General features: G+C 44.2%; 1 protein-coding gene across 2 annotated transcripts in view; it reads right to left on the bottom strand.

Annotated features, from left to right (window-relative positions):
• Positions 1-22,803, bottom strand: part of Tow (target of wingless) — a 63,570-nt gene extending 40,767 nt beyond the window's left edge. The window contains exons 1-2 of one of the 2 annotated variants that reach the window (XM_076798650.1): positions 22,585-22,803; positions 17,253-18,648 (exon numbers count right to left, since the gene is read on the bottom strand). In XM_076798650.1, coding sequence (XP_076654765.1) covers positions 17,253-17,343 — 91 coding nt within the window. In that variant the 5' untranslated portion in view covers positions 17,344-18,648; positions 22,585-22,803. Of the gene's footprint in view, positions 1-9,213; positions 9,771-17,252; positions 18,649-22,584 lie in introns of those variants that run through there. The other variant, XM_076798651.1, reaches the window with a different exon arrangement.
• Positions 22,804-24,100: the final 1,297 nt, after the last annotated feature.

Raw genomic sequence — 24,100 nt, forward strand, 5'->3', positions numbered from 1 at the left:
GAGATAAGGCTGGCCATTGCTGTCCCTATCTACTTCAACTTAATCCGCTTCTGTGAGAATAGTTGAGCATGAAAATACATTAATGAGCAGACTGCGGATACCTTTACGCAAAATCAAATTTTTTCATCCGTTCATTACAAGATACAGGAGCTCGGTAAACATTTATTTTCCCTGATTGATAATAGGAATATGTTGATAATAATATATCGACATTCTCGAATTGCAACTACTCAGTGTTGTCATAAATCCGCAGTCTGTTAGTCAGTGAAGTCAATTAACCAGTAGTTTAATACTTTGTGGACCTCTTACTTGGAACAAGTGTCCTTTGGAAAGACATTCCGAAAGTATAATGAACAAAAAGGTTTTTGGAAAATTCGAGTGAATATTCTTCGGGGCATTGAGCGAAAATCTGGGTACACGAGGCTGACCACCGAACACCGTTTCTACTTAACGTCTGCTTATTTCTGTGAGGAGTAATTAAAACATAATTTCCCTTGCAGCATAACGAAGTAAAAATACACCGACGAAGACGATAAAACCGACACTTCATCGAACTGTTCCTAGAAAAGACGCAACCTTTCGAGAATTATTCGGAAAATGTGAGAAAGAAGTGACCGCTCGTTTCCCAGACGGCAGATTACGCGATACATACGCTTTTAATTAGCATTTTCTTAACGCAAGGTGGGACGTTAAGACTGTTGACGAACGCGTCAACAGGTGATAATAATGCTTTCGTTACGGCACAACAAACTAAAAATACATTAACAAAGTATGTATAAAGGCGACACTCGTTGACCCAGCTGCGGGATAGGAAGAGTTCTATATCCCATCCTTTTTATAGTCCAGACCTACTTCTTAACGATTATCGCTTAGTATTGTTTGCATCGAACTTTTTTCAGCTCCGGGGCGGGGGAGGGGGCCTGTCTCTTTTTTTTTCCCCAGCAAAACCGAAGATTTTCGAATCAGCGGAAACTTGCAGAAACGATCGAGAAGTGCTCCGGCAAAGAAAATTATGTTTGGAAAAATCTCGGGAAAAGTTTGCACTCGGAATCCGCGGAAACTTTCTCCGCTAGCTATCTTAATAAATTGCGCGCCGGACGGGGCAGGAGGAACACCGAGAGAAAGGAGAAGATAAACGAAACGAATGGACGGATCAAGCCGGAGCTTCGTAAAGTTGGGAGGAGAGCACGAGCCGAGCTGAAATTTCCCGTGCGCTAAAATAAAGAACGCGGCAACCTCGTCTCGTTTCCGGTTCCGAGCACGATCCCCGACAAATCCCCTGCGTTCGTTGCACGGCCACCTTCGAACCAAGATGGCGTCATCGATCGATTCGCGGTCCCCGAGAGAACCGAGGGAAAAAATTCCAGCTTCTAATTTCAACGAACGGGAATCCCGTCGCGTCGAAACGAGGGGCGCGCGTACGTCGCGAACATTTCGACGGTTTTATTGTCCCCGATACTGGGAGACATTTCTCCTCGGAAGATGGCCGCCGGAGGAAAAGTTTAAACGAGAAACGAAAGCTTTATCGAAACGGCAAGACGAAAATGTGAAACACAAAGGAAACGGTAATGGAAGCAAACGAAATATTAGGGGGACCCATAGAGGTAATCAATTATTTTGAAATCTAAAACAAACTTTGTAGTAAATTCAAGATTTTATATAACCTCCATCATTATCAAGGACAGTTTGCCACCTTTCCTGCAAATTTTCAACCCCCCTCGTATAGAAATCCAGGGTTCGTGAAGCAAAATATGACTCGAGGTGCCTCCTTGCATCTTCTACAGAAGTAAACGTTTTATTTCTTAATGTTATATACAGGGTGGAGCATTTAAATGGGAACACCTAAATATCTCGGTTGTTATTAGTCGTACAAAAAATCGCCACAGAATAAAGTTGTACTGTTTCAAGGGGCGAATTTGATGATGGTAAAAATTTTTTCTCACGGTCATTTTTTTTACAAGATTTCAAGCTCATCGATATTTTTTTTAATGGAATCATATATTTTTATTACAGCTATGTGATAACCGAGGTCAAGACGAATCCAACGACCTGTAACATTATGACCTTCACCCAAGGTTTCTCGATAATTCTTGTATACTTAATTTTGGATCAGCTTCCGCTAGAGATTTTAGGGTGTCGTTATCAAATTCAACTGGTCGTCCGCTTCGAGGCCTGTCAGAGAGATCATAATCACCAGCAGCAAACCTTCTGAACCAGTATAATTCGTATCGTCGAGAACAATGGCCTTTCGAGACTAGACCGCCACCGTTTCCTTTGCCTTTCGTATTCTTGCCATAACTTTTTTCAACGTCCAAAGTTTACGTAACATTTCTTTCTTATTCAGACGCACAGAATATGCTAACAACGTTTCTGCGTTCAACCTGTAGGCATAATATAATTACCTGAAATGGTCGGTCTGAATTTAAATTGCCGAGCGTACTCCGGGAGGCCTTGTGAGTTTTCGAGAACTAAACGGTGACGCTCGCTGCAGGCAAACCGATAATCAACCGACCAAACTCGCGGTTTAGCCTTTGCCTCTGTTATAACACAGGGACTAACGATTCGGGTAAACTCCGGCTACGCCAGTTTCGATCGATGAAAATAACTTTGATTTTTCTCGGTTGAATTCGCGTGGAACCGAAACATCGACCAGGTTCGTTACACCGATCTATTAATTATTTTATTAAGCTAAAACCTCCACTGCTTTAAATTGTGCTTACCCATTTTCGTCTGTCAATTACACATTATTATCCCACTCAGCGTCGATCAGTTATGATAGAACATGTACTTCAATAGAGAAGTTAAAATTAGGAAAAATTAGGAGCAAGTCATATTAACGCGTCCGGTAGTTCTAGTGCTAATTTCCTTTAAATCGAAACATAATTCTGTTTGTTTTGTGTCGATACATAGACACCGGAGAACACGGAGGTATGCTATAAATATGAAGCATGCTAATAATACGATATCATTTTTCCTCCGAGAGATCACGAACGACAAAAAAGTTCTAATCACTGCAATCGTGAAACAAGCTGTTGCGCAGACGGTTAACGATCCGAATAAATTGAAAATGATACGTCCCTGGACGGTTTTCAATTTCTTTACCGTCTCGACCGTTCTAGCCATGGATGCATAAAATCAGCAATGTAGAAACGAGCCGCGGCGAATAAATAATTATTCCATTAACGACGAGAAGTTGTATGCTCGGTCGGGTTTCCAAGAAAACCCGCGCGCGCCAAGAATCAGCGTCGATCGGATTAAAATACGTAAGCGCGGGAACGCGTCCCGTAATTGCCTCGATAATAAGCGGCGCACGCGTTCGTTCGTTCGCTCGCTTGCTCGCGCCTCTGCGTGGATTTAATCGTGCCGGTTAATCGTTCTCAATTACAGCGTGTAACGAGCAATCCACGCAAGGTTGCTCAGGTGTGTGGGCGACCCGAAGAAGATAACAACGCCGGTCTCTCGAGTGTAGTTCAGATTTTTATTGGCCGATAACGCGACACACACCGTCGAATATCGTTATCGGCTCTCGCCCGCGGTGCAGCTTTGTTTTCCCGAAACATTACGCGCAGATGAACGCGCAGCGCGAAAACGACGCTCGAACGTGACATGCTTCGGCCTTCCTAAAAACCATTACTAATTCCAACGGCGACGTCTCCCGTCTCGTCACGCCTTGTAATTCCGCAAATACTCGACTCGAGCCGACGTTTATTAGTAACATTACGACCGGCCCGGCAAGCGGTTTTACGGTCCGAACGGGCCTCCAAGTGGTATCGGCACCCCGGCCCGTGCTTTTTAATTGCACGAGCGTTTGCCGCGCCACCGACCAAGCAATCATTCGGGGAAAGTTTGTTACCAGGATGGCGGCGAGGCCGTCAACCGTTGGCCTCTCGGTCCGATGGAACTTTGGCGTGCCGCACGCCGAGCGGCCAAAAAATCAGCTCCTTGAAACGAGTTTAACCCTTAAGTGCATAGGTAAACTAAATATTAGGAACATGAATGCATACACGGGGTCCATTGAGGACCCCACTTATCTGATTCATTGCTAACATTGATTACAGCAACAATTTATTTCTGTAAACTTTCTGTAAAACTGTACAATTTCTGTAAACTAAAAATGGCGCGGCTAAAAATGTTAACACAAAATCCAACACTGGGGTCCTTTGCGGACCCCACTCATGCATTTAAGGGTTAAAGAGATCAACACCACACTATGAATTCACATCGTCTGTATAGGTTGCTCTTTGCAGCGAGTCGAGTTTAAGGGATGCAACCACCCTCCGATCCTCGCGATACATTATCGGCAGGGGTGTGCGAGAACCCGAAATATCCGGTCGGGTCGGGGACACGAAATTTTTTCGGGTTCGGGACGGGTACCTGAAAATTTCGAGATTCTTGTATTTATCGGGACTCTCGAAATAATCGGGTTTTCCTACAGGGAAATCGAAATTTTCGGGAGACCCGATTGTTTCGGGAATCCTGAAATTTTCGGGAGACCCGGTTGTTTCGGGAATCTTGAAATTTTTGGGAACCCCGATTCCTTCGGGAATTTCGAAATTTTCGGGAAACCCGATTCTTTCGGGAATCTCGAAATTTTCGGGAGACCCGATTGTTTCAGGAGACCCAATTCTTTCGGGAATCTCGAAATTTTCGGGAAACCCGATTCCTTCGGGAATCTCGAAATTTTCGGGAGATCCGATTGTTTCGGGAATCTCGAAATTTTAGGGAGACCCGATTGTTTCGGGAATCTTGAAATTTTCGGAAAACCCGATTCCTTCGGGAATATCGAAATTTTCGGGAAACCCGATTCCTTCGGGAATATCGAAATTTTCGGGAGACCCGATTCACTCGAGAATCTTGAAATTTTCGGGAAACCCGATTCTTTCGGGAATCTCGAAATTTTTGGGAGACCCAATTGTTTCGGGAATCTTGAAATTATCGGGTAACCCGATTCCTTCGGGAATCTCGAAATTTTCGGGAATCTTGAAATTTTCGGGAAACCCGATTCCTTCGGGAATATCGAAATTTTCGGGAAACCCGATTCTTTCGGGAATATCGAAATTTTCGGGAGACCCGATTGTTTCGGGAATCTTAAAATTATCGGGTAACCCGATTCCTTCGGGAATCTCGAAATTTTCGGGAATCTTGAAATTTTCGGGAACCCAACCCGATCTCTTCCCGACTCGGCCCGACCATCGGGTTCCTGATATTTCGGGTTCTCACACACCCCTAATTGGCACTTGGATAGCCCTTTGCAAGTTTGCGGAACAGCGGGCCGGGAAGCAACAGATTTCGAAACCGTTTGTACCGGAACGATCGAAGCAAAAATAAACTATTCACGGCAAAATTAACGAACTCCACGGACTCGGTGCTCTACGATAGGAAAAGCTGGGGGAAGAACTGATAAGGGGAACGCGGAGAATGTCCGGCCCTCGAAATAAATTGTTCATTCGCATCCCATTATCTGGGGCGAGGCGGTTGTCGGTCGGGGACGCGGAGAGTTCGACGGAAAGACGGCGTTCCACTCGCGCTCGACGAGCGTTTACGCCATTGCGTGCAATATCGCGCGTTCTATGTATAGTCTGGCCGGTGTCACGAGTGCACGCATTCCCCCCGTTCCGTCGCGCCGAGGAAAAGTGACGTAGATCGTCACACGACTTCGTCGGACGATAAATCGGAAGCAGTACGGAGCGGTGCGGAGCGGCGTCGAGCGGAACGAAGGCGGCGAGGCGTGATCTAAGCGACGCAGGAACGCGTCCGTCACGTGCACCGACGATCCGAAACTGTCGGGGACTTCGAACTTCCTTCGTCGTCGGAACGGAAGAACGAAAGTAGCCGAGGAACTGCGAGAGGAACGCGACCCAACGAGGAATTCGATTTCACCATAGCTCGACGCCGTTTTCGACGAGATGGGATACCGTAGCGTCGCGTCGCGTCGCGTCGCGTCGCTCCGATAACGGCCACAACTGGCACGCAAATTTGATAAAGCTCGTTATCTACGGATTAGAAATTAATCTACTCAATCGCGCCGTAGGTTGATACGCGATTCTTTGTTTTTTCTTGCCCGAGTCGAAATGTTGAGAGAGGTCGAGCCTCTTATCGACAATTACTTGACAATTAAACAGCGATAACATACTGATCGAATATTACCCAAGGTACGACAACTGTTTTTCAAAACAACAGGAAAGTCAGTGTATTCGTTGTAATTCGTAACTAGACTGCGGATGTTTATGCAATTTGCATATTTTTTTTTAGAGGTATTTTGAGAACGTAGAGTCAAATAAAATTTTATTTTCAGTGATGGTAGCCTTTGTAGATCTGAAATAAATAAAGATTCTACTAAATTCCGTCGAATGTTATATTTTAGCGTTTTCTGAAAATTTTCAGAAGCCTATTCATAATACATTAACTCCGATTACCAAAGATCGATAATGCAACCGAGTTACGGGATCGAGCTACAGGATTGCTACTTTTTGGTCGTCGACGTAAAGGTGAAGACAAAAATGATGAAGTCGTTTTAGGGCCGATAAGACGACCGCTGCGCACTCGGTGAGCCGATACGCTCAGAAATAGACAGATAAGGGCCTAAATAGGGCATGCGACCGGCTGCGCTGCGCATAGTCGCCGGTAACGCCGCGGCGGCGCACAGTCTGATATTTCAATTTCGACAATAATCCAAGCATAGAAAAAAACATTATGAAACAGTCCTAAATTTTTAGTAATTGACCATTAATTATTTATTTACAAGTCTTTAATGTCTCACTAACCTCGTTTTCACGTCCATGCGCGCATTAAGAGCTCTACATTCTTTTTGTAAATACATTACACTAGTGTATTGCAATGATATCTTGCGGGTGTTTGCTACTTTATTATGTCAACTGTAAAAAATTCTTCGCGGTACTCGGTAATGCCATTTTAGAAATCATGTGATGCCTTTTTGGTGTATAATAGAATATTTAAATTGTATACCGCAAGGTAAGATTGTTTTATAGTTTTAATGCTCCTAAAAAATACTTTCATTTCCACGTTATTAGAACCTGGTATAACGTGGTATAATGTACTAGAACTCTATGTATATTTTTGAAATTGGAAGTTGCATCTTGCGTTTATCGCTATGCGTGCTCGGAAGACTAATTTCACATATTTTTTCATAAAAAAATAAGTATACATATCTGACATAAAAATCCGCAAAATATAATTGGAATACACACTAGGTATAATGTATTTACAAAAAGAATATAGAGTTCCTAATGCGCGCATGGACTTGAAAACGAGGTTAGTCAGACTTTAATTGGTCAATTACTGAAAAAAAGTGCATATCTTTGTAGATTATGGACAATTTAGGACTGTTTCCTTTTTTTTTTATCTACATTTAGATTATTGTCGAAATGGAATTTTTCGTAGATCGGCGAAGTATCACGTGGTGCGGCGGTTAGAAGGCATCGACGTAACGAGATGTCTTCGGAAAGCGTGACGACGCAATTACCACGGCAAGGTTACAGGTGCAAGTTTTCGCATGCGGCAGAATTAGCCGGGTATCGATAACAGCTCGAAGGGAGCGCCCGAAATGTGTCCACCTCTTATTTCGTTCCCAAGGTCGGCTCTCGCACACGATACGGCTGACACGACTATGGTCACGTTCCGCCGAGCGTTCCTCCTACGCGGAAAAACGCGAAAACAAGCTGCGTTGTTGCTCCGTTCCACCGCGAACCTCGTTTCGAATTCATACGTCGGCGCAACGCACTGGCGCCTTTATCGCTCGCGATTGTTAGCTCCGCAATTAGCGAACGACGCACACAACCAACGAACCAGAACCTTCGCTCGTCGGATCCCGCTAATTTCTCCCGTGAATTGGCAATATTCTTTTCGTGCAACGCAGTTGCAATTAACGCTTTAAATCATCTGGCTTTTATCGCGTTGGCAATCACGAACAAATAAAGTTAATTCATTGTCGTCGCGAGTAGAACCAAACATTTCCAGATTTCTGCAAACCCGCTGAACAAAACCACCGGCAGGTAACGCGTTCGCGAACAAATAAACAAAGGATTTCTTTCTTCCCGATATAAGATTTCGAGTGTTCGCGAAGACTCGTTGTTTTCGCTGTTCCGCGATGTTTGTCTTCCGCGTACGTTATCTCAAATATTTTCATTTTGTATCGCGCACACAGCGGCGCGTGTGGTTACAAAGTGACAGAAACCTCGTTCGATTCGCGCGGCCATTTTCCCCTGCGCCGACGACACTCGAAATTCAAACGAGGATCGCGATCGCGCCGATTACCCTAGTCACGCGGCGCCGAGGCGCACGCAGAACCTAAATACTGAGCCGGCAGAGGCGTTTGCACGATTTTTCCGTGAGGTTAACAAACTCGGAACAATGCAAAAGCCGGATACGTTCTGCCGAACCAGCAGCTGCGTGACTCACGCAGCTGCAACACGCACGCGCTCGAGCTTGCACGCACACGCGCGCACGCTTTCGGGCGCGCCGCCGCGCTTGCCGCGCATTCCACGATTCGCTTCTCCGTAACACCCGCGAAACGCGAGACGAGCCTAAATTAGATGCAGCCTAATTCCAGTGTAGAATTACCGGCGGCACGAGAGCGTACTCCTTCGGTAAATCCGCTTCTAAACTGCGCGTCGATGTTTCGTTTATCGATTCATGCGACGCAATCGATAAAACTCATTTTCCCCCTCTCCCCGGGAACGCGTTCCCCCCTTCTTTTCTATTCGTAATTATCCTTTTCGAATATCCGAAAGGATATTGCAATTTCGCGAACTGCGCCGCGCGTCGATCCCCTCTTTCGGCAAACAGGATATAATCAGCGAGCCGACAAGCGTAATTTCAAAAGCCTGATTCACCGCGTAACGAGATTACGCTTCGTTAGCGTCGCACGGCTAGGTTCTCCGAGTGGCCGAATGACACACTGTATGAACGACGCAGCGCGGTTCGCCGCGTCTCGGGTGCTTTTGTTATTGCACCCCATCGAAGAATTTGAACAACAAGAGCCGCGCGGAGCGGCGGCCACGTAACGTGTTTACAGAAAGATGCACGAGACACGTCCGCTCGTAAAAGCTTGAAGTAACGTGCTATAAATAACCGTTCCCTCGATGGCATTAGACACACGCTATGCCCGCCGTCCCGTTCCGGAATTCCTATTTCCAGGATGGACAGAGGGGGGAGAGGAGAGAAAGACGAACAGAAACGACGATATAGTTTTACCTTTCGCCCTGCGGGCCAGATGAGTTATGTTTTGCCTTAGCACCTTCAGCCACATCCTCGGTCGTCTCTGTTTGCCCTCGAGATCCGACGTCCTGATGGGACAGGAAGTCCTTCGGGGCTGTGTCACCGCGAGGGGACACGAGACCGTTTTTCTCTCACTGTCACCTGTCCCGGTGTTTCGGGGTTTCGCGCGCACCGGGCTACTTAACCTCACTTTTCGCGGAACGATTGCACAATAGAAGCGGCGCGCGCCGTACCAGCAAACTGGTTTTCTCGTACGATCTAGACGTGATTGTAAATAACGAGGAAAAAGAACGTTGTTGTTCGATAAGATTCCGTTCCCCTTTTCGCTGGACGGCAGCGGAATCGGAGAACGATCCTCGCACACGAAATTACCACGAAAGACAGACTCCGAGGCTAGAGAGGCGCGACCCTTTTATAGGCGGGACGACGATCACGTAGGCAAGCGAGAGACCGCTGCTCTACTACCGAGCGCGATGATATCGGACTCGGGCCTTGGAACTTGTCTTGTTTACAGAGCGGAAGACGTATCGCCGCGAGAGCTACGACGCGAAGCGAAACCAAGCGGCTGCGGCGCGTTTCGACTTGCTCTCTCTCTCTCTCTCTCTCTCTGTGTGTGTGTGTACTCGCCACTTTGCCACCAACTCAACTCGCGCTCGGACATTCGTGTATTCGGACACGCTTGCGTTTAGTTACGAACCGCAGCCTCGCGCAACCGGACACTTTTAACCGTTTCGCGCGGCATTGCCCGCCACCGAGCGCGGCAACGTCGCAACCCATGGAAACCGAGAGTCGGCTGCGCGCGCAGCTTTCCGCGCTACCTGGAAAATTGAAAACAACCATTCGCACATCGCGCCCGCCAAATTCGAATTCGACGATCCCCACGGACGGCTCCGTTGCGAATTAACCCTTAGCACTCGAGTGGTGACTCTGAAGAACCACTAAAAAATATTATAAAATATTTGTTCCATTAGAAAATTTGTATTTAATAGATCATGAACATTTAAATATTATATGTGGCAATCGGATCAGTTTCGTATGAATAAAATTAAAATATTCTAAGACGGAAGAAAGATTTAGTTTGCAGAATGAAAATAGCACCGAGTGCAAAGGGTTAAGCTATAGACACGTTAATGTCACGTGCGGTCACGTGATGTCACGTTTCATACGAAGGAAATAATAATGCATGTATATATATATATATACTCACTTGTTTTCACGTGACGTGACAGTAACGTGTACTCTTAGACGGCTAATATTCTTCCCTTGGCAAAGTTCGAAGCAAACGTCGATCTTTGGGAAGTTAGAACAATTGGTTCGCTACGTAATGTGAAAAAGAATGTTTGATTAAAATTGCAATTGGTCGAAATTGCAGAGGAAATACTAAAAGTTGTATTTTGCAAATTCTTTGTGCGGGCTTATATTCAAAATTGAAAAAGTACGTTTTGAATATTTCATCAAAAGTTGTATTTTGCAAATTCTTTGTGCGGGCTTATATTCAAAATTGAAAAAGTACGTTTTGAATATTTCATCAAAAGTTGTATTTTGCAAATTCTTTGTGCGGGCTTATATTCAAAATTGAAAAAGTACGTTTTGAATATTTCATCAAAAGTTGTATTTTGCAAATTCTTTGTGCGGGCTTATATTCAAAATTGAAAAAGTACGTTTTGAATATTTCATCAAAAGTTGTATTTTGCAAATTCTTTGTGCGGGTTTATATTCAAAATTGAAAAAGTACGTTTTGAATATTTCATCAAAAGTTGTATTTTGCAAATTCTTTGTGCGGGCTTATATTGAAAATTGAAAAAGTACGTTTTGAATATTTCATCTAAATCGATCAACGTTGCAATGAGCTACGTTAGTTTAACGTTGAAAGCTTGGGGGTGAAAGTCGCAGAATTTTGACCTTTTCAGGGAATTTCGGCCTTATGTGATCATTTTGAAATATCTGTAGCTCATTACACCGTTGACCGATTTTGACGAAATTCTCGGAATATGTACAATTCATACAGATCTGCAAATCGTACTTTTTAAATTTTCAATGTAAGTCCACATAAAAAAATTGCAAAATACAACTTTTAGTATTTTCTCTGCAACTTCGGCCAATTGCAATTTTTGTAAATTCTTTTTTTTTCGCTTTATGTAGCAAACCAATTGTGCTAACTTCTTAAGAAGATCCAAGTAGTATGGTCCAATGTTAACAAAGTTATACGTTTTTTAAAACCGTCCGAATATTAGTGGGAGTCACTGTATCCGCGAATGATGCAAATGGGTTAATCCGTCGGCGAGTTATGCAGCAAGATAGTTTCCGCTTCCATCCCTAATGAACTACAATTTGTACGAATAAACAAGTTGTTGTTACCGTTTTTTATTTAACACGCGATTACCAATGCCCGGAGACGGTGAAGTTATGTTTTCAAGAAAGACTACGCGTTTCTCAGATAACCGATCAACAACTAAAAATATATTTATGCTTAATTGTACAGTTATCTATAAAATTATAATCGGGCCGTGTGTTCGCGATAATTTCGTAAACAACAAGATTATTTTGGTGCTTCGCGCGCAGGCGTGAAATTTGCAAAAACCAACGATAAGACGGCGGCAAACATCGAGCTGTTAACCGTCTGTTTGTCCTACAGGCTCCTTCAAAATAGGTGGGACAGCTCTGCGAAGGTTGTGATTCATCGATTCGATGACTTTCACAACCGTGCCATTGTTTTAGCCAATCGTTCGAAGACGATCCACGAAGAAAATGGTAATTACCGACGTTCCGGCAACGGGTACGTGGAATTTCGTCCATTCATCGTTCCCACGTGATGCAACAATATCGTTGTTACTGTATAACTGAACGGCCGGATGACTAAGGATGCGTAATCACGGTGAACGGCGCGAATTAGACGCGCGACAGGCTCTCGAGGCGCCGCGCCGCGTGAACGAAGCCGTTCTAATGATATAAATATCAGAATTATCGCGCGATATATTTAGCTCGCGGACGTCCAAGCCGGTAAACAACAAACCGCGATTCGACGCGCGATTTCGAGACGTGCGACGGCAACCGGTGTTCGTTCGCCTGTCTCTTTAATCCAAACGGGAGGGACACGGACGAAAAGTGATCGTCTCGAGGAGCCTGATGCATCTAGATGGTCCGGTGATCCGATTGCCCACCCCTGGGGCAGGATGTTGCCTGGGAGGTGTCCTGTTGAATACTCGCGTGATCCAGGCACCTCCCCTTTAGCTTAGGTACCCCCCTGGACATAGTCCCACTAACCCCGGCTTTCCCCAGGGAGCCGCGGTATGCGAAAAGCATTTCCTCACGAAAAAAAAAAATGGTCCAGTGATTCGGTGGAAATACACTGCACGAAATTTCTATAAAGCCACCTACATTTTGGTGTATTTTTGAAAAATATAGAGAAATTTGTTACTTTTCAAATATCTATAACATTGTATACCGACTACTGAGTAGAGATATACACGCCACTCTCTCACAAACGTTTACGTCTTTAATTTATTTACATTTTCGTCGAAGACCGGGAGTGCGAAATTTCTATAAAGCCACTTACTTTGTGCTTAGATTTTGTGTGGACAACACGTGAGTCTCAGCAAAGACACTTCAATTGTAATTCAGATGTGCTTATTTACACTAAATTTGATTTTTAAATTCATAAAAATTGTATATATATTATAATTGTATATTTATTTTTATTAGAATGCCACGAGGCAAGTTGTTGACCAGTGAAGAGAAGGCATCCGTTGATGCTTATAAAGATATGGGGTGTTCTAATCGATCAATTGCGAACAAAAATTAATAGACCGCGTACTTTAATAGATAATTATATAAATTTGGGCGAAGAATATGGTAAGAAACACCCTACAGGTGGAAATAAAAAATTGACAAGAAGACAATATTCGTTATTGATTAGGCTGGCAGCAAGGAAAACAAAAAGTGCAGCACAACTTCGAACTGAACTACAGCTACCGATAACAACGAGGCGTGTGCGGCAAATTTTAAAAAGTTCAGGGCGATTTAAATGGAAAAAATGCTCCAGAAACCAGCACTCAAAGAACGACGCAACAAGCTCGTCTCGAATTTCCACAAAGACATATGTCCTGGACAGAAGAATGGAACAATATAATTTTCTCCGATGAGAAAAAATTTAACTTGGATGGGCCAGATGGTCACAAGTACTACTGGCACGATTTAAGAAAAGATTCTAACGTAGCAACGAGTCGTAACTTCGGTGCAGGCTCATCAATGATTTGGGCTGCATTCAGAGCCAATAAAAAAACCCCAATCTGTCGAATTAACCACAAAATGAATTCGTCACAATACACGGAGCTGTCGGAGATAGTCTTAATACCATTCACTGAAGAAATTGAGACTGACAATTTCATTTTTCAACAGGATAACGCCTCAGTTCATGTATCAAGAGAAACAAAGGACTGGTTAGACAGCAGAAATATCGGGGTTTTGACATGGCCAGCTTGTTCACCAGATTTAAACCCAATCGAGAACCTTTGGGGAATACTTGCAAGAAAAGTATATGGCAATTGTAAACAGTTCAACTCTGTTTCTGAGTTATGGACTGCAGTGAACGAAGCGTGGACATCGATCGAAGCAGAAACTCTTTGTGCATTGATTGCATCAATGCATAATAGAATTTTCGACGTTATTCGAAAAAATGGCAATTATACTAAGTATTAATTTCGAAATTTAGAAGAAATTTTTGTCAATATTCATGCTATCTACTTAAAAAACGTTTGGCTTTATGGAAATTTCGCAGTACAATTTTCGTTAAACTATATAATTTTACGTTGTTTTTTTTTATAAATAAAGAATATATCTATGACTGCAAACCTTCGAAAATGTTTTTCCTAATGCTTCGCTGTATTCAATGGGACAGACAAAGTAGCGGTACTGACACATGATGTACGATATCATTAAACCAAGAATAACCGTTGAGATACCACCGCCTATAAAACCTTCCCAAGTCTTTTTTGGAGACAATTTAATTAAAGGTGTTTTCATCGCATCGTTTGCCACTAGCATACCAACTGGAACAATAAACCATATCGAACCTTCGAAAATGCTATGACTGCAAACATGCATATGGTTTCTTTTATTAATGCAAAAATGCTATGATGCATCAGCTTCTCATTGCTATGACATAATTATAAGATTTCACGAAAAAATCAGGCGGCTTTATGGAAATTTCGGGCAGCGTACAGAATACAGTAAAATTTCGATAGCGGCCGAAACATCGATCAACGGTCGCCGAGCGATCGGTAGCGAGAAGAATATCGGCGTAGAGTAAGATTGTTGGTGTCGGGGACAGAAGCCGAGAGAAAAACCGCGGCGCAGCGCGCGACATCGTCGGTGTCCCTCGGAATCTGGGTCGCGTGACTCCGCCGAATAGAAAATCTATCAGCGCTTAATCGCCGCGGATAATTTATTCCCGGTAGGAATCAGGCCGACAAACACCGCTCGAAATAGCCGCCGCGTTGCTCGTACATTTCCACCGAAAGTACCGGACCATCTCGCGGCTTCGTAACGATACCCGCTTCGATTTCTTTGTCCGGTGAACGCGCGAAAACTGCGCTGCGCGCCGGGAAGCGCATCCGGTGACCGCTCGTCAATCCGCCCCCGTTGAACCTATGAAACGCAGACGAGCGTACAACGAAACAACAGGTCCCTGAATGTCAATTTAGCGTTCGAAAGGTTGCGCGCTCCCCTTCCGCGCGACCTAACCCGAGGAGAGCCTAATCCTCCTCGAACCACGCACTATACGTATACCTGCTATACGTTATACGCGCGACCAAGAAAATCGATCGACGCAAGGGACACGCTTGCGCACGTGTGCGTGTTCGTGTTCACGTACGCACGTCGATTCTCTCTCACTCTCTCTCTCTCTTTCTTTCTCTTTCCCTCTCGATCCACCGAGCTCCTGTATCGTTGATTACGGGACAAAATCGTTCGATAACGAATTCGATGAAGCGTCCCATATCGATCGGCTTCGTCGGTCAACGTTAGCGCATACGTGTAGAAAACCGGGTGACGATGAGTCAGTCGATGATTGCCGGGAAATCGGCGAATTTCCCTCTCACCTGCGCGACGTCGACGTGACTAACGAATTCCACTCGGCGTGCATTAACAGATTATCTATAATATCGATGACACACGCGTCGCGCCGGTGGAGAAAACAGGAAACCGCGATTCCACTACGAAAAATAGATACACCGTTTCTAATCTGATTGGTGAGTCACCGATTGCTACCATCCGGAGATAAAGACGTTAATATCGGTACGGAAATCACGCCGGGGAAATAGGTTGTTGCGCAACGAGCGCGGCTTTTCCGCCGTATTTTTGGAAAACGCAACGCGAACGCTCGTGGGATGTCCTGACATTATACGGAGAGAGGTCGATCTCCGAACAGGGGGCTTGTTCCTATAATTTTAGCCGTTCGAAGATCAGATTGGCTAAATTGCAGGTTCGTCGACGGAACATCCGTAACGAATTTCTCGCTGTTCGACGATAATGACCGGGTATTAACGCTTTCAGTGCCACGTCTACCAAAAATGGAATTATTTCTCCATATTTGCAAACGAATTTTTACATTGCAACCTGCTAGAAGAGTGACAGAGTATTTTTCGAGTCATCCTCCAACTTTTCGATTTTTACTTCATTCGATAAATTACTTTAATCCCATTTCGAAGACTGCAGGGTGGACACTCAACGTATTACGCAACAGCGGAAATGGGAGCGTTCATTTGTTAGGCCCTCAAAAATATTTCGAAACGTAGCAAAATCACAGAAATGGATTCAGAATCTAAAATATGCTAACGCCACTGTACGGCGCAAGCAGAGTCACTTAAAAGGTGCGAATTTTAAGGGCTAAGAGAGACACCCCCCAACCGAAAGAAACGTTTCTCAGGGATGGCGGGAAACGATATCCGTAATCAGGGCGATTCCGTTTAATCACCCCTCAGCGAGGAGTATCTAGAACGACGGGTGTTGATGGCTCGGATTAAGCATCTGCTTAATTACAGTGATCGGGTCAACGATTATGCGGCGGAGGAAGATTGACGAACGAGGAGGTTAATTACGCGAACAATGCCGGTTTCATTGTCGGCCAACAGGCGTGGAGACTTTTCGGTGTTTACGCTGACGGCGAGAGCTAAGATTCCGAGCAAGATTGCATTCGGATACAATTTACACGGCGCGAGTTGGAGAAGCGTCGACGCCGGGAGTCCCGAGTTAACCCTTTGCCCTACAATCGCGTCACAGAATCGAACATACTTTGTATTAGAATGCTTGTCGTATTTTTACGTGTTTACGTAAACTATGCAACAGCAATCTGGTCGTTTTACGCGTCGGGTCTAAAGCCGATTCGAGACGGAAGTTTGAAAATCTGTAGCATTAAATGATTACTAGACTGCGGATTTGATGCACTTATAACAACTAAATAATTTCGACTTGTTAACCCTTCGCACTCGAAGACATTTTAACTCTAAAACGAAACATTTCTTCCGACCTAGAATATTTCCCTTCTATATACAGTCATAATCATAATTTTTTGTCATTCCAACCAAATTGCAATCTAAAAAAATGTTTGTTTAGTCATTCTCTACCAAACTAGTTGGTCTAACATCTAAAAAAGATTCAAGTCATTTGGACCAATCTTAAAAAAGTTATTCCGCTTGAAAAGGTGTCAACATATTTTCCGCCGCGAGTGTACATTTGTTCATGCTATACATACGAAAATGGTGCAATTTACTCGTACAGTAAAACAAATTGAACAAATACGTACAAATTTAATAATGTAAAAAATATTTTGAATAACGGTACAGCAATTTTTAGTGGCGCCTCACAGTCGCCATTCGAGTGCCAAGGGTTAAAATGATTAAAGAGAGAAGAAAATGTCTATTTGGCTCTTGCAACGAATGCAGAGGATTCTGATCGTGCATAAAGATCCGCAATCTAATTGTCACCGAATTAGTGCAGGCTAATGAAGAGTGACTCACCCACGGATTCGCCGTTCTTCTTGCCGCTGTTGTTTTTGTTTTTCTTGTTCTTCGGATAGATGTTGCCGATCTTGCTCTGTCCACAACCCATCCTGCTCTGTCGCGGGCCGCGCTGACTTCGCTTCTCTCACTGATTCCGATCGAGGTGTCCGGGAGTGTGTATGTGTGTGTGTGTGTGTGTGTGTGTGTGTGTGTTGCACGGCAAGTACACCCGAAACGGAAAGTCGTCTTTCTCGGAGCGAAACCAGAATTTCGTTCGCGTGGCGCGAGTCTCTTGGAAGAAACTCTTTTTCGTAGAAATAAAGGGGGCCGCGATCGTGTTAGACGCGACACGCTCGCGCGATTAGGCAGCAGAATAGTTCTGGTTACACCGTGGATCACGAGATGCACGTATACTCTTGCTTCTACACGCGTGTATATGTGTGTACGAACAAGACGTTGGCAAGTACCGGCCCAGAAATTTCTGAGAGGTAGTAGCTGCCGGGAATCGATACGCGAGATCTCGAAAGATATGTGGAGGTTCCAGGGTAGAACGTGCGAGAGGGAGATAGTCAAAGAGTGGCTGTGCGAGACAAAGAGTGAGGAGAAGAAGAAGAAGAAGAAGAAGGAGAGAAAAGCAGAATCCAAGGAACACGATATGTGTAGCCGATGTGTTAATCGCGGGGATGGTTCGATCGAGTCAGTCTTTCAATTTCTCCACGAGACGGCAGTCGTTAAGAAGATCCGATCCGGTCCGTCTCTTCCTTGAAGAGACAGAAGTCTTTCGCACTGGTTTCTCGGGGCTCGTTTCGCCCCGGCGGCCGCGACACCTTCGTCTCTGGCTACCTGAGCCGAGGCACCCAATCCATTTTGCGTTTCCTGCTGGCTCTACCACCCCATTATTCGTGATCTATCATCTATCCCATGTCGAACGGGGCCAGCCTGGCATTCTCCGGTGCCGGTACCGTGGCCGTGGGTCTGCGCATTCGTTCACCGACCTCCTCGACCTCTTCCTATCCTTTTGCTTGTCCTCGTGGCTCTGGGACACGGAGGACTGCACCGATCGCGACTTTACCGGTCCTCCGAGTCGGAGCCGCTGATCCAGCAGCCTCGCCCCATCGTACAGATCACAGGGAATGGAAACAAACAAACGAACGTTCACCGAACGAACGGGGACACTCGAACGCGATTAAAGTCGCGTCTGGCACATCGCTTTCGAAGGTCGAGCCGACAGAGCCTCGCTCGAGCTCCGTACGGCCAACGATCGGTCCAGTTTCGTCGATCTGATGCGTCGCGTTGTTCGCTCGATCGAGGAACGTCGATGTGCGGAGCCCTTTAGCCCTCTCCCACCGTCTCTGTCCGTGGCTGAACGTCTTTCCTCGGTCCGGCTGATGGAATTCGATTATCGGGCTCGACGCTGCAAAACAGGAAAATACGGGTTCGTTAGAGCATCGATTCTCCCGAAGAGATACCGGGGACCGGTAATAAGACGCCGGCAATTAGCGGCACGCGTGCACGATGCATTCACCGATAGACACTGTGCCCACCGTTCCGAGCCGGGAAAATCGAGAGGGAACAACGTCGCGACTTTAACCAGAAAAAAAAACCCAAGATATTCCGGCTTTATGTCTCGCCTTTAACGATGGTCATTTCTAAAAATCGACTTTTTGTGACGCCTCGAGTAGATTACACCGTTTGCGGTAACCAAACATCAAAGTTTCGAAAGTTTTCGGCGCGAGGGGTGCTAAGGGACCGGCTAGATAAGAAGTCACGGTATCGCGATGTACCCTCGAAGCGTTAAAAAGATTAAAAGAAAAACTTGAGCTTGTATCTTGAAACCGATAAGCAACAACACCGCTCTCGACAGTTGTCGATAAGAACAATGTTCGAATAGGTGCTTCGATCTTTCTAAACGTGCATTTCGCCCGGTATCTATGTTGGTACGTGTAACACAATGTTTTCGAACCGAGATTAAATTCATTGATAAAATTTAAATTAAACACCTACATTGTGTTACACTTGATCACAACATGGAGGACTGATATCGAATAACATTGACGCAGGCTATACTTAGATTGCGGATCTCCATGCAAATACCGATTTCCATGAATCGCGTTATAAAACCGGAATAAGACGGGAGTGAATTGAATCGGCCAAAAAATTTCCATTTGTTCAGAATCAAACAAACATATCTGCGTTTAATGTCGACGGTTCGCTGTGGCGCAAAAACGCTTAAATGTTCACGGTCGTTTACATTTATTTGAACGGGCAAGCGGAGATCGAAATTTCAAAAAATGGCGCGCATTTCGCGAGCGTTGCGACGAAGGTTGTAGCCGCATCCGCAGCCGCACCGTGCGGTGCGGTGGCCTGTGAAAAATCAACGGACACACAGCGTCGTTGTCGACAGTCCTTATCGGAAAGAATTGCGATAAGAATGCGGTCGGTAGTATGGCGCGGTGCGCTCGTCCGTCAACGGAGAACTCGGTTCTTTCGTTCGTCGACGAGCAGTTGGTCTAAAAATATTAGGGGTTCCCACAAGTAATCAATTATTTGCAAAGCATTTGTTTTGCCTTTAGTTCTGTACCGATCGTTGAAGAGGAAACACGTATTCTTTTACAGTTTTCGGTGAAGCAGCCTGCGTTCAAAATATTCTAAACAGTATAATTTTATTTTACAACCCTGTAATAAAATGGCGGCGTCCGTACCTTCCGAGGATCATATTCGTCATTGCATACTTTTTCATTTGAATGCGGGATTTGATAGTTATTTAATAGCTAGTGTTCCTTCTCGAGAATTTCTCGAGAAATTTCATAATTAATTATTTCTGATTTCTCGAGAAATTCCAGTATTTCTCGAGAAATTTAAATCTAGGAAAATTCTTATGAATCTCATTTATTTTATAACATATAAATTCTTAAATTTTTATTTAAAACTTACTGAACACTGAAACTGAAACTTACTGAATACTGAATTGAGTAATGAGTTTCTTGTTGTTATTACAGAAGAAGTATCTAAAAGAAGAGACAAGACTGTTGTACCCCTTATAAAATATCTGCATAATCCATAATCTCTGCAAAAAGATTCAGAAGCTACATTTTTTTATTTAACATCCAAGGCAGATATGTATAAAATGGCAAAACAAATTCGAAGCAGACTTTTTGGAAAATATAACAATGATTCTTATGAAAATAGTGAAAAACTTTCAGATTCTCAGAATGAGGAACTATCATTGGAAAAACAGTTGGAATTAGAAATTGCAGACAGTCTTATTTTGCTTTTAGAACCCTGGATTTCTATAAGAGGAGGACTGAAAATTTGCAGAAAAGATGGCAAACTGTCCTTGATAATGATGGAGATTATATAAAAACTTGAATTTACCACAAAGTTTGTTCTAGATTCCAAAATAATTGATTACCTTATTGGTCCCCCTAATATATCGTCGGCACGCGTTTCCCATCGAGCACCGCCGCGGTTTTGTCGCGAGCCGCGAAACAAAACGTTCGAAATATTGAATTACCGGCACAAAGAGAAAGTCGCCGCACGGTCATGTGTTCCCAGCGATCACAAACACACGCGCGCGCCTTTCGCGGTAATTACCGGACCAAGCGGATATTTATGCAAATCGAACGTTTTTATGCACCGGCTCGCTGACACTGGAGTCAAACGACAACCTTTCAGTCGATATCTACGTCCAGGCCCGCTTCAAAAACTTCTGTTTAACCCTTTGCACTCGGCGCTATTTTCATTCTAAAACTAAATTTTTCTTCCGTCTTAGAATATTTTCATTTTATTCATACAAAACTGATCCGATTTCCACATATAATGTTTAAATGTTTAGTAATCTATTGGATACAAATTTTGTAATGTAACAAATATTTTGTAATATTTTTTGGAATTTCTTTGAAATAATGCCACAACAATTTCTAGTGGTGCTTCAGAGTCACCACTCGAGTGCTAAGAGTTAAATATTTCTCCGTGTAATTTCTCGAAAAAATACAACGGTCTCGTGTGCGAACATACCGAGCAAAAAGAAATGGCTTGTCAACACGAGGGTTCACCTTTTAAACGGGGAACTATACGATTTTGCCGTAACACGTGGCAGCATCGGCGACGTTTAAAATTTGTTTGTGTCCGGGGGAAATTGTTTAAACGGAAAAATCGACCGGTTAACTAGTTAAAGGGTCCATCACAGGTTGCAAACGAGAGGAAAAGCCCGTCGAACTCGATTAAACTGTATATTACAGTATGTTCAGGACGAACGTGTGCCCGGTAAATTGCATGATCAACCGTTGTCTAGTAATTGCACCGGAGGTGGAGGAAAGGCTCGTTTGACACGTATCGACGCGCCGTGTCAGCGCTCGTTAATGCGCGCGACGGTGGCAGAAAATTTCTACGCGGCGATCGCTTTATCATTTCTCGGTCAATGTCGTTTGCTTTGAATCCCCGTCGAACGCGATTAATTAGCGGCCGTATTATGTTACCGTAACGATCCCCCTGCCGTGACGGGACAGCCCTCCGATTCGCGGCCGCGTTAGCGTTCGCGTTCCCTGCAACTCGAATCCCAATTAATCAAATTCTCCGTTACCACGTTTCGGCGGTCGGACAACGCACAAGTTTATCTCGCCGAGGCCTTCGAAAACGATAGATCATTTTTCGGCTTACAGTCGATCGCTGTTTGATCGACTGTTGCGACGGAAAGTTTCGAGAAAAATTGAATAAGAATTCAAACGGATCGAGAAGACTGTAACTGCTGTTGCCAGACAAACATGACTCTCGTGTATATACATATATTTTACGAAACATCTCGTTGATAAATAACGACAATAAATAATCTCCTAACGACATCATTTCACGCGTTAACGATCTCTCCGATTTCAAGGATCGAATGTCAACGAATTCGGTGTTTATATCGAAACCCGGGAGTGTTCGATCGATTGATCGGCGAACGCTCGAACGTGCCTTGGTATCGATTGTATATCCGGGTCTCCGTTTTCTCGAAATCGTCGGCCTGGATTTCGATGGAACGTACTAGACACGTTGTGTTAGATTTTCGAGCAACGACGACGGAGCTCGGACCGTCCACGAGATACTATTTTCGTCGAACCGTTCCATGCGAGAAACGAAGGATCGAGCTCGATCCTGGAATCGGTCACGATTTTACACGGTTCGTGGTATGTATGTACTCTGTCACGCGCACACGCGACAGTCACTCGCGGTCAGAAGCACATAGAGAAACACAGAGGCAGGACGTTTTCATAGTTGACGAACGTAGGGGCAGATATATATCGGTGTCGTTCCCCTCGTAGCTCGCAGGACGACGTGTTGCTCGAAATTCGATTCAAAGTCGACTAACCTCGTTTCGCGCAGCAAGGCGGGCGACCTCGACGACGACGTCCACCTGTTCACAATGATCGCGCGAGTCAACGTAAATGAGAACCTCTTTGGTTTGCCTCTATAGACCATATAGACCGTGGTGTGTACAGAATTCACGTACGGTTTCGCGACCACGGGCAAAGACGCAAAGGACGAAGAAACACAGACACTCGCACTACGAGGTTCCAGCATCGACTACTCAGCCGGCCGAGGCGCCAGCTGGATTTGCGCATGCGCGCTCCCTTCATACTCTTCCCACCTACGAACCATACGTACGACTACAGCGCGTCTCAATCGTCGCGGTACAATCGTCAAATAATTGATTCTCCATGAAAAAATAATTCCTCGAAGTACAAAATAAAACCGACATTCGACTCGATTTTTAGAAACGCGAGGTCACGCGAGACGAAACTTTATTCTACTGTTTTCAATTGTTGCGTCTACGCGAAAAGCTGGACACATTCCATTTGAAATAAGATAACAGATAATCATTTGAAATAATGAATGATTTTAAGTACTTTATTATTTGTACTTTACAAACAAAAAACATTATTTTCCCTTGGCCGAAATGATTTCATTAACATTCTTCAAATACAATAATAAATAATGTTACCTGACACAGAGGTTATTGAAGTAACTAAATTGATTATTAAATTTACATATACTAATTTTTGTAGATTAATGATTAAAGTTTAGCTGCAGTTGCTTTCAAAATTGTCCTTTAGTACACGAAATGGATAACCGAATGAAATGTGAAATGGAAAATTAGTTGAATTTCATTCGAAATTACAATTTATTTTGATTTTTTAATTTATTTTAATTACGACTAACAGATGATTCGAATAATGAAATTATTACTCAAAGTTATGCAACGATGTTTTATTGCGTTTACAGAGAAGATGCTACATTAGAACGTGCATACCGATTTCCAGAAATATAGGAATGTAAGGTCGAAACACAATCACAATCTCTGATTGGGCCGTGATCGATGACGCGTCCTGTATATCTCGGGCACCGACGAGTACGCACGCACCGAAAGCGTTCGTGCAAATGCATGTACGTGTACGCGTTCTCGGGATGTGTGCACGAACACCGAGACCGCGTATCGCACGCACACACGAGCACACGTGCAAGAGCTCACCTTCACGAAGGAGCGTCTCTGCGCGTCGTGTATTCGTTTACAAACACGCCTGTAGATCGTCGGTGGCGGGAATTGCGCTGTCTTTGAACGGTCGTTCGAATTATTCAGGCGGAAAGTCAACCGAGTATGAGAGAATAAAATGATTCCGGTAGAAAATAAAGATACGAGAATGAAATAAATAAGAAAATCAGATTAATTTCTGATAAATACAATGAAAAAATGATTGTACACCGTTGATTTCGAAATTAGGGGTCGACCTACATCTACGGGGGTCTAACAGCTAATAGAGAAGAAACTAGATTCGTTACACGAAGAGTCAATTTTTTTATTTTTTGTTTGTTTTTTCTTTTTTTTT

The sequence above is a fragment of the Halictus rubicundus genome, chromosome 12 (genome assembly GCF_050948215.1).
Source record: "Halictus rubicundus isolate RS-2024b chromosome 12, iyHalRubi1_principal, whole genome shotgun sequence".
Taxonomy (NCBI): domain Eukaryota; kingdom Metazoa; phylum Arthropoda; class Insecta; order Hymenoptera; family Halictidae; genus Halictus; species Halictus rubicundus.